At 49.6% G+C, this 11,280-nt stretch overlaps 2 protein-coding genes across 2 annotated transcripts; one reads left to right on the top strand and one right to left on the bottom strand.

Moving 5' to 3' along the window:
* The first annotated feature begins 1,491 nt into the window (after positions 1–1,491).
* Positions 1,492–2,385, top strand: LOC115946445 (mas-related G-protein coupled receptor member H-like). Its single transcript, XM_031048630.2, has one exon. The coding sequence runs from the start codon at positions 1,492–1,494 to the stop codon at positions 2,383–2,385; it is 894 nt and encodes a 297-aa protein (XP_030904490.2).
* A 4,594-nt stretch (positions 2,386–6,979) lies between these two features.
* On the bottom strand, positions 6,980–7,885 carry LOC117436128 (mas-related G-protein coupled receptor member B2-like). The gene has a single exon (XM_034062331.1). The coding sequence runs from the start codon at positions 7,883–7,885 to the stop codon at positions 6,980–6,982; it is 906 nt and encodes a 301-aa protein (XP_033918222.1).
* Positions 7,886–11,280: the final 3,395 nt, after the last annotated feature.

Raw genomic sequence — 11,280 nt, forward strand, 5'->3', positions numbered from 1 at the left:
GGCCATGTGCAGCTCTCTGATTCTCTTGCAGGCCCTGAAGGCTACAGCAGGCCTTATTTGCTCTGACCCACTGACTCATCCCTTGCCCCTTGCTGCAGGCCTGCACACCCACACTGCAGGACTTGTCCCTGCCTGAAGCCCTGTCTCCATCCCCTCTCATGGGTGGCCCTTCAGCCTGTGCTCCAGCCCTGATTCAAGCCTACCTTTAAGCCTTAACTCCTGCAGCTCCAGGCTGCAGCCCTGCAGAGACTGTGGAGCTTGCTCATTACCGTGTGTTCACCACATGAAATCAAGGGATACCCTTGGAAGACTCCAGCCTTGGGGGTGACAAGCACAGGCTTTGACTGCCAGAAAATGGTATTTAGAAGCTGGGAAACACAGCAAAGATGGAGAAAACTAAGCAATGAAAATGTTGTTCCATGTGCTGCTGAGGGAGGAGATTGTGTGGCAGGAACCACTTGTAGATAAAAGCTCATTTGCAACACTACAGACCCCACACAGTGTAATCTCAGAGGAGACACATGCACATCAGGGATGTGATTAGAGGCAGTGGGCAAAGCCCTTGTGATGTCCTCTATATGAGGAATGGTGATTTCTCATGGCAAGATGACACAAGGCCATGCTCTGCCTCATTGTCTGCATCTGCTGAAGGGATTCTCTTGACATCTCATTGCCAAATCTCTTCCCCATCATCTGCTTGCTGAAGGGACATAAGATTCTGTGAGCAATTCCCTCCTTCCTGAGAGCTATGGATGTAGTAAATGGTGTTCCAAAGGCTGTTTTATGGAATCTGAGAGCCTTTGTCCTGGGATCATAAAGGATCCTCCCCTGGTGGTGAAAAGCTGGGGGGAGGAGAGAGAGGAAGGGGGTGAGGTGCCCAGCTCCTAGTGACAAGATCTCCCTCTGCCATGGGACATGTGAGGGGAAGCTGTCAGCGATGGGGGCAGATTGTGAGGGGTGTGTGGTGAGCAGGGGCCGTGATGTGTGGGCAAAGCTGTGGTGCCCAGGCACGAGGAAGAGGGCAGAGCAGAGCGCGGTGGCCACGCAAGCATCCCCAGAGGCTTTGTGCTGCCGAGGCTGGAGGCCCCTGTGTTGGAGCTCCTGCAGCAGCGCTGTTGGCAGGAGCAGCAGGAGGTAGGAGAGCGGGCACGGGCAGGTGGGAGATGGCTCCTGGGCAGGGCCAGGCGGGCAGGGCTGGGAGCCTGTCCTGGCCACGCCAGGGGACGGCTCCTGCCTGGAGCAGCCTGGGGCTGGTTTGGGGCTGTGCGCAGAGATGGGGAGAGCGGGGAACGCCGATGGCCCTCATTGCCTTCCCATTGCTTGTGTCTCCTAGGAGGTGGTGGCAGAGGGAGAAGGTGGCCACCCAGAGCAGGCTCATTCTCCATGGAGGGCACCAACACAACAGACCTCTCTCTGAATTACACACATGATGGAAATTGGAGCTATGTGGAACATGGTGAACGTAAATGTTTACATGCACCGGGTGGACTTATGGTCTTGCTAGCTTTCCATTTGGTGATCTGTGTCTTTGGAATGGTGGGGAATGGAATAGTCTTGTGGTTCCTGGGTTTCCAGATGAAGCGGAATCCTTTCACTGTCTACATCCTAAATCTGGCTGTTGCTGACTGCTGTCTGCTCCTCTTGTTTTTTCTGTTATCATTGGGATATTTTATCTTAACAATCATTTGTTATGGTTTGATATCTTTTCATCCTTTCATCAATAACTTTGTATATGCAGTTGAATTCCTGTGCCACTTCTTTGTCCTTAGCAGCCTGGGTCTCCTGACAGCCATCAGCACGGAGCGCTCTTTCTCTGTCATCTTCCCAATCTGGTATCGCTGCCAGCGCCCAAAGCACTTGTCAGGCATCGTGAGTGGGGTGCTCTGGGCCAGCATCGGCTCTTTCATTTTGGCCATGTATCTTTGCTATCTCTTTCATCAAAGATATGGGACACTCTTTTCAAGTGTGATCACTGTCTACTCTGTGATTTTGTCATTACTGATGTTGATTTCCAACGTGTCCATGGTCATAAGGCTCCGATGTGGCTCACAGAGACGGCACCTGGGGAAACTCTATGTTGCTGTTGTGCTCAATGTCATCTTCTTCTTTGCCTTTGGGATGCCCTTCACCTTAAATGCTGTCCTTGCACTTTTACATAACGGTATTTCCGTTAATCAAAGAGTGGTTCTTGTTCTGGCTCTGCTGAACAGCAGCATCAATCCAGTCATTTACTTCCTGGTGGGGAGCTGGCGGCAGCGCCGCTTCCAAGGCTCCATCAAAGTCGCCCTGCGCAGAGTGTTTGAAGAGAAAGCAAGGAGCAAGGAAGAGAGCCCTGTGCCTGAGGGCATCCCCATGGAGAGCACTGCCCAAGGCCCTGCTGGGTAGGGGGAGGCCTGAGCTCTGCTCCCCCTTCCTATGAGGCTCCTGCCCCTGTCCCCCCCAAATAAACTGTGTGTGCTTTGGCTGAGCAGCCGAGTGTTGTGATGCTTTGGGGGAGCTCCTTGCGTGGGGAAGGTGTGAGAGAGAGGCCCTGGGGGAGCTGTGGCTGTTTCTCTGGTCCCAGGCAGGCAGGGCTCTGGCAAAGGGACTGCAAAGACAGGGAAGCCGAGGAGGACCACTGGGTTCATTCCTGAGGGACTTGGGGTGTGGAAGAGAAATCAAAGGGAAACCCTGCAAACTGGAGAGTGAGGCTGAAAGAGGGTAATGCAAGAGAAACTGAGAAAGAGAGAGAAAGAGAGAAGGCGACACAGGAAAACATATAAATTTGGAGAGTGGAAGAGAGAAGAAGAGGAACAGAAAAGGAGAAACAAGAAAAATTGAGAGTTAGAGAAAGAATGGAAGGAAGGAAGGAAGGAACAGGAAACAATCAACGAAAGGCAAAAATAAAGGAAAGGAATGGGAAAGGAAAAGGAAAAGGAAAGGAAAGTAAAGGGCAATGAAATGGAAGGAAGGCAAAGGAAGGAAGGCAACGAAAGGGTAGGAGAAATGTAAAGGTAAAGGCAAAGAGAACAGTGAAGGGAATGGCAAGGAACAGGAAGAAGACAAAAACGAAAAAAAAAGGAGAGGAAAGGGAAAGGAGGGAAAAGAAAGGGAAAGGAAGAGAAGGAAATGAAAGGCAAGGGAAGAGAAGGTAAAGCAAGGGAAGGAAAAGAAATGGAAGGGAATGGAAGGGAAGGGAAGAGAAGGGAAAGGAAGGCAAGGCAATGCAATGGAAAGGAAGGGAAGGGAAGACAATGGAAAGGAAGGGAAGACAATGGAAAGTAAAGGAAGGGAAGGCAATGGAAGAAAAGGAAATCAAGGGAAGGCAAGAGAAGGCAAGGCAAAGGAAAGGAAAGACAAAGAAGAAAAGGGTAGGGAAGGGAAGGCAAAACAAGGAAAGAGAAAGGAAGGAAAGGGAAGTCAAGGGAAGGAAAGACAAGGCAAAAGAAGGAAAAGGAAGGGAAGGGAGGGCAATGGAAAGGAAGAGAACGGAAGGCAAGGCAAGGCAATGGAAAGGAAAAGAAAGGAAGGCAATAGAAAGAAAAGGAAGGGAAGGGAAATCAAGGCAAGTTAATGGAACTGAAGGGAAAGGAAGGGAAGGGAAATCAAGGCAAGGCAAGGGAAAGGAAGGGAAAGGAAGAAAAGAGTAGGGAGGGGAAAGGAAAAAAGTGAAGGAAATGGAACTTAAAGGAAGGGAAGGCAAGGCAAGGCATGGGAAAGGAAGGGAAGATAATGGAAAGGGAAGGTAAGGATAGGAAGGGAAGAGAAGGCAAGGAAAGTGAAAGGTAGGGAAGTCAAGTTAAGGAAAGGGAAGGGAAGTCAAGGGAAGGAAAGACAAGGCTAGGCAAGTCTGGGCAAGGCAAGGCAAGAAAAGGAAAGGAAGGAAAGGGGAAATGAATGAAAAGAAAAAGGGGAAAGTTGAAATTAAGAAAAAGGGGAGGGAATAAGGGAACTAAGAAACAATGAAAGAGTGAATGTGAGAGGGACTCAGAGAAAGCAAACGAGAAGGAGAAACTGTCCCGAACAGGAGCCCCAGTCCCTCTGCTCACACAGACCCCGGGTTCAGGGGACGACAGGGTCACATCCAGCCCACGCCCGGCGCTGTTTGCACAGACATGTGCGGGGCTGGTGCCTCTAGATGGCAGGAGATGGGTTCTGATCACAAGGAGCATCCTTGCTCTTCTGCTCTGGTGTCCAAAGCAGCGGTGAGCAGAGCCGGCCGTGAGCTCCTGCCTGATGGAGAGGCACAAAGGCAGGCCGGGCTGGGCTGCAGAGCTGGGCAGGCAGCAAGAGCACGCTCCTTACATGGAAATGTGCCGCACTCTTCAGTGGCAGGGTTCGATCCCTCTGAGCAAAGGATGGGTTCAGCAGTGCCTCTGAGCAGAACGTTCCCGGGACTCCGGCTCGTGTACTCATAGTAACTCCACTGAATGCACCTCTGTGCCCATGACCAGTAAAAGCCTGAAATATGGAAATTAACATGAGCAGATGTATGGGCCACTTTATTTCGTACAAATCAGGAGCATCACACTTCTATTTGTGTGTACATTTGGTTCTCCAGCTCAGCATGAGGAGGAAGCCTGATGCTGCCACTCTGATCCTGGCCATGCCACGAGGTGCTGAACAGCTCTGCACAACTGTTTCAAGGCACGCAGCCACCAGGGGAGAGCAGCAACCAGCATGTGGCAGGGATCTGTGTTCACCCACCCATTTCCCTGCTTCTTTCCCTGTGGGAAGTTATCCATTCTTTCACCTCTGCATGAAGTCATGGAACCACAGACTGGTTTATGTTGGAAGGGAGCTTAAAGCTCATCCAGTTCCAAGCCCTGACATGGGCAGGGACACCTTCCACTAGAGCAGGTTGGATGATGCTCTGAACGCCATCCAAACTTTATTTAAACATTGTCAAGGACGGGGCAGCCACAGCTTTGTTTTCTTGTCTCCTTTTCCCCTCCTTTTCCCCTTTCTTTCTGCCTTCCTTTTCTCCAGTCTCCCACCGTCCCTTCCGTTCTCTCCCCACCTTTCTTTCTCCCTCCCTCCCTTCCTTTCTCTCTCCCTGCCTCCCTCCCTTCCTTTCTCCCTGCCTCCCTCCCTTCATTCATTCCTGCTTCTCTTTCTTTCTTTCTTTCTTTCTTTCTTTCTTTCTTTCTTTCTTTCTTTCTTTCTTTCTTTCTTTCTTTCTTTCTTTCTTTCTTTCTTTCTTTCTTTCTTTCTTTCTTTCTTTCTTTCTTTCTTTCTTTCTTTCTTTCTTTCTTTCTTTCTTTCTTTCTTTCTTCTTTCTTTCTTTCTTTCTTTCTTTCTTTCTTTCTTTCTTTCTTTCTTTCTTTCTTTCTTTCTTTCTTTCTTTCTTTCTTTCTTTCTTTCTCTTTCTTTCTTTCTTTCTTTCTTTCTTTCTTTCTTTCTTTCTTTCTTTCTTTTTCTTTCTTTCTTTCATTCTTTCTTTCTTTCTTTCTTTCTCTCTTTCTCTCTTTCCTTCTTTCTTTTTTTCCTTCTTTCCTTCTTCCTCCCTTCCTTCCTCCCTCCTTTCCTCCCTCCTTTCCTCCCTCCCTTCCTCCCTCCCTCCCTTCCTCCCTTCCTTTCTTCTTTCCTTCCTCCCTTCCTTCCTTCCATCCTTCCTCCCTTCCTTCCTCCCTCCCTTCCTCCCTCCCTTCCTCCCTCCCTCCCTCCCTCCCTCCCTCCCTCCCTCCCTCCCTCCCTCCCTCTCTTTCTTCCTTCCTTCCTTCCTTCCTTCTTTCGTTCCTTCCTTCCTTCCTTCCTTCCTTCCTTCCTTCCTTCCTTCCTTCCTTCCTTCCTTCCTTCCTTCCTTCCTTCCTTCCTTCCTTCCTTCCTTCCTTCCTTCCTTCTTCCCCACTTCCTTTCTTCATTCCTGGCTTAATTAATGGCTTTCTCTCTTGCCTTCTTCCTTTTCTTTCTATCTATCTCTTACTCTTTTCATTCCTCTTTTGCTTTTTTTCTCCCTCACAGTCCAATCTGCGATGCTTCCCTTTGCCTTCTCCTCTACACCACAAACCCCCCAGCACGCACCAGGGATCCTCCTTGTCTTCCCTGTCTTTGCAGTCCTTTCCAGAGCCCTGCTTGGCTGGGACAGGAGACACGGCCAGAACTCCCCCAGGGCTTCTCTCTCACACCTTCCCCACGCAAAGTGCTCCCCCAAAGTACCACAACACTCGGCTGCTCAGCCAAAGCACACACAGTTTATTTGAGGGGGACAGGGCCACAAGGGTCTCTTCTGCTGACAGGCAGGATACGTCGCAAAGTGACCACACGCTAGCTCTATAATCTGCAGAGTTTATTAAACAAGCACACTAAAGCCAATAAGCACACTAAAGACAATAAGCACACTAAAGACAATGACACTAATGTGAATTAGATAACTATCTCTCACTATCTAGAGTGAACAAGCACAGTAAAGCAAATCAGAGATATATGGATCTGTAAGGAAAGTACCAAAGAAACTTTGCAATGCATCAAATCATGACTGTATAGAGACCACAGAGATTAAGAAGAAATACATCACCAGCTACCACTGAATCATCATCCAGTGCCACACTTCCAGCTGGGAAGCCCCATTGCAGCTGATGCCAGGAGTCTCAGGTAACAGGGAAAATTCATATGCAGTGCGTCCACCCATAGGTGAGGCTTCTCCCATGGCCCCAAGAGAGTCCTTCTTTTATACCCATACCAAAACAAGCGGCTTTATGCCAGATCTCTGATTGTTTAATCATGGGACCGTGCAGTTTCTCATGATCTCAGCATTGTCCATGCTGAGAGCGTTGGCCAGGCACCCCAGTGTGGCCCAGTGTGAAGATCATAGAACAGCTGCACCCCTCTCTTTCCTGCCTCTTTCTGACAAACACTCACAATGAACATAAACGTGTGTACTCTACCGAACACACTGTGGCAAACAACATTCTTTGTTCTGTCTCTCAGGCATGAGAGGGAGTCAACTCTCAGCTAGGTTCTCATCCATTAGAGGGTCAATGCGAAGGGGGAGTAGAGCTCAGGCCTCCCCCTGCCCAGCAGGGCCTTGGGCAGTGCTCTCCATGGGGATGCCCTCAGGCACGGGGCTCTCCTCCTTGCTCCTCACTTTCTCTTCAAACACTCTGCGCAGGGCAGCTTGGATGGAGCCTTGGAAGCGGCGCTGCCGGCAGCTCCCCACCAGGAAGTAAATGACTGGATTGATGCTGCTGTTCAGCAGAGCCAGCACCAGAGTGGTGTTTTCGGGAAATAAATTACGTGAAAGGGACAGATCGAAGAAAACCTCAGCACTGAAAGGCATCCCAAAGGCAAAGAAGAAGATGACATTGAGCACAACAGCAACATAGAGATTCCCCAGGCTCCGTCTCTGTGAGCCACATCGGAGCCTTATGACCATGGACACGTTGGAAATCAACATCAATAATGACAATATCACGGAATAGGTAATGGCCACACTTTTAAATATTGTTACATGAATTTCATCAAATTTGAAGCAAAGATAAATGGACAACATTAAAGAGCCGACGCTGGCCCAGAGCACCCCACTCACGATGCCTGAGAAGTGCTTTGGGCGGTGGCAGCGATACCAGATTGGGAAGATGACAGAGACAGAGCGCTCCATGCTGAGGGCTGTCAGGAGACCCAGGCTGCTAAGGACAAAGAAGTGGCACAGGAATTCAATTGCATCTACAAACTTATCGAAGAAATAAGAAAAAGAATCCAAACCATAACAAATGATTGTTAAATTGAAATATGCCAATGTGAACAGAAAAAACAAGAGGAGCAGACAGCAGTCAGCAACAGCTACATTTAGGATGTAGTCAGTGAAATGGTTCTGCTTCATCTGGAAGCCCAGGAACCACAAGACTATACCATTCCCCAGCATTCCAAAGATACAGATCACCAAAAGGAAAGCTAGCAAGACCATAAGTCCACCCGATGCATGTAAACATTTACGTTCATCATGATCCACATTGCTCCAATTTCCATCACGTGTGTAATTCAGAGAGAGGTCTGTTGTGTTGGTGCCCTCCATGGAGAATGAGCTTGCTCTGGGTGGCCGCCTTCTCCCTCTGCCACCACCTCCTAGGAGACACAAGCAATGGGAAGGCAATGAGGGCCATCGGCGTTCCCCGCTCTCCCCATCTCTGCGCACAGCCCCACGCCAGCCCCAGGCTGCTCCAGGCAGGAGCCGTCCCCTGGCGTGGCCAGGACAGGCTCCCAGCCCCGCCCGCCTGGCCATTTGTTATGGTTTGGATTCTTTCCTGCCTTTCTTCTCTAAATACGTAGGTGCAGTTCCATTTATGTACCAATTGTTTGTCCTTAGCAGCCTGGGTCTCCTGACAGCCATCAGCACGGAGCGTTCTGTCTCTGTCATCTTCCCAATCTGGTATCGCTGCCACCGCCCAAAGCACTTGTCAGGCATCGTGAGTGGGGTGCTCTGGGCCAGCGTCGGCTCTTTCATGGTGTCCATTTATATTTGCTCTCGCTTAGATCAAAGGTATGGGACAGTCTCTGCAATTGTGGGCATTTTCTATTCCGTGATTTTGTCATTATTGATGTTGATTTCCAACGTGTCCATGGTCATAAGGCTCCGATGTGGCTCACAGAGACGGCGCCTGGGGAAACTCTATGTTGCTGTTGTGCTCAATGTCATCTTCTTCTTTGCCTTTGGGATGCCTTTCAGCATAAAAGCTTTCCATGATCTTTTGTATTATGGTTTTCTACGTGTCGAAAAAGTGACTCGTGTTCTGGCTCTGCTGAACAGCAGCATCAATCCAGTCATTTACTTCCTGGTGGGGAGCTGCCGGCAGCGCCGCTTCCAAGGCTCCATCCAAGCTGCCCTGCGCAGAGTGTTTGAAGAGAAAGTGAGGAGCAAGGAGGAGAACCCAGTGCCTGAGGGCATCCCCATGGAGAGCACTGCCCAAGGCCCTGCTGGGCAGGGGAGGCCTGAGCTCTGCTCCCCCTTGCAATGACCCTGTAATGGATGGGAACCTAGCTGAGAGTTGACTCCCTCTCATGCCTGAGAGACAGAACAAAGGATGTTGTTTGCCACAGTGTTCGGTAGAGTACACACGTTTATGTTCATTGTGAGTGTTTGTCAGAAAGAGGCAGGAAAGAGACGGGTTCAGCTGTTCTATGACCTTCACACTTGGCCACACTGGGGTGCCTGGCCAACGCTCTCAGCGTGGACAATGCTGAGATCATGAGAAACTGCACAGTCCCATGAGTAAAGAATCAGAGATCTGGCATAGAGCCGCTTTTTTTGGTATGGGTATAAAAGAAGGACCCTCTTGTGGCCATGGGAGAAGCCTCACCTATGGGTGGACGCACTGCATATGAATTTTCCCAATTACCTGAGACTCCTGGCATCAGATGCAATGGGGCTTCCCAGCTGGAAGTGTGGCACTGGATGATGATTCTGTGGTAGCTGGTGATGTATTTCTTCTTAATCTCTGTTGTCTCTATAAAGTCATGATTTGATGCATTGCAAAGTTTCTTTGGTACTTTCCTTACAGATCCATATATCTCTGATTTGCTTTACTGTGCTTGTTCACTCTAGATAGTGAGAGATATTTATCTAATTCACATTAGTGTCAGTGCAATAGTGTGATTATTGTCTTTAGTGTGCTTATTTAATAAACTGTGCAGATTATAGAGCTAGCATGTGGTCACTTTGCGACGTATCCTGCCTGTCAGCAGAAGAGACCCTTCTGGCCCTGTCCCCCCCAAATAAACTGCGTGTGCTTTGGCTGAGCAGCCGAGTGTTGTGGTGCTTTGGGGGAGCTCTTTGCGTGGGGAAGGCTTGAGAGAGAAACCCTGGGGGAGTTCTGGCCCTGTCTCCTGTCCCAGCCAAGCAGGGCTCTGGAAAGGACTGCAAAGACAGGGAAGACAAGGAGGACCCCTGCTGCGTGCTGGGGGGATTTGTGTTGTAGAGGAGAAGGCAAAGGGAAGCATTGCAAAATGGACTGTGAGGGAGAAAATAGTAAAAGAGGAATGAAAAGCGTAAGAGATAGAGAGAAAGAAAAGGAAGAAGGCAAGAGAGAAAGCCATTAATTAAGCCAGGAATGAAGAAAGGAAGTGGGGAAGGATGAAGGAAGGAAGGAAGGAAGGGAGGAAGGAAGGAAGGAAGGAAGGGAGGGAGGGAGGTAGGGAGGGAGGGAGGGAGGGAGGAAGGAAGGAAGGGAGGAAGGAAGGAAGGAAGGAAGGAAGGGAGGAAGGGAGGAAGGGAGGGAGGAAAGGAGGGAGGAAGGAAGGGAGAAAGGAAGAAAGGAAGAAGGAAAGAAGGAAAAAAAGAAAGAAGGAAAGAAGGAAAGAAGGAAAGAAGGAAAGAAGGAAAGAAGGAAAGAAGGAAAGAAGGAAAGAAGGAAAGAAAGAAAGAAAGAAAGAAAGAAAGAAAGAAAGAAAGAAAGAAAGAAAGAGAAAGAAAGAAAGAAAGAAAGAGAGAGAAGCAGGAATGAATGAAGGGAGGGAGGCGGGGAGAAAGGAAGGGAGGGAGGCAGGGAGAGAGAAAGGAAGGGACGAGGGAGAAAGAAGGGTGGGGAGAGAACGGATGGGACGGTGGGAAACTGGAGAAAAGGAAGGCAGAAAGAAAGAGGGAAAAGAAGGGAAAAGGAGACAAGAAAACAAAGCTGTGGCTGCCCCGTCCTTGACAATGTTTAAGGAAAGTTTGGATGGCGTTCAGAGCATCATCCAACCTGCTCTAGTGGAAGGTGTCCCTGCCCATGTCAGGGCTTGGAACTGGATGAGCTTTAAGCTCCCTTCCAACATAAACCAGTCTGTGGTTCCATGACTTCATGCAGAGGGGAAAGAATGGATAACTTCCCACAGGGAAAGAAGCAGGGAAATGGGTGGGTGAACACAGATCCCTGCCACATGCTGGTTGCTGCTCTTTCCTGGCGGCTGTGTGCCTTGAAACAGTTGTGCAGAGCTGCTCAGCACCTCGTGGTATGGCCAGGATCAGAGTGGCAGCATCAGGCTTCCTCCTCATGCTGAGCTGGAGAACCAAATGTACACACAAATAGAAGTGTGATGCTCCTGATTTGTACAGAAGAAAGTGGCCCATACATCTGCTCATGTTAATTTCCATATTTCAGGCTTTTACTGGTCATGGGCACAGAGGTGCATTCAGTGGAGTTACTATGAGTACACGAGCAGGAGTGCCGGGAACGTGCTGCTCAGGGGCACTGCTGAACCCATCCTTTGCTCAGAGGGATCGAACCCTGCCACTGAAGAGTGCGGCACATTCCCATGTAAGGAGCGTGCTCTTGCTGCCTGCCCAGCTCTGCAGCCCAGCCCGGCCTGCCTTTGTGCCCCTCCATC

The sequence above is a fragment of the Melopsittacus undulatus genome, chromosome 4 (genome assembly GCF_012275295.1).
Source record: "Melopsittacus undulatus isolate bMelUnd1 chromosome 4, bMelUnd1.mat.Z, whole genome shotgun sequence".
NCBI classification, from domain to species: Eukaryota; Metazoa; Chordata; class Aves; order Psittaciformes; family Psittaculidae; genus Melopsittacus; species Melopsittacus undulatus.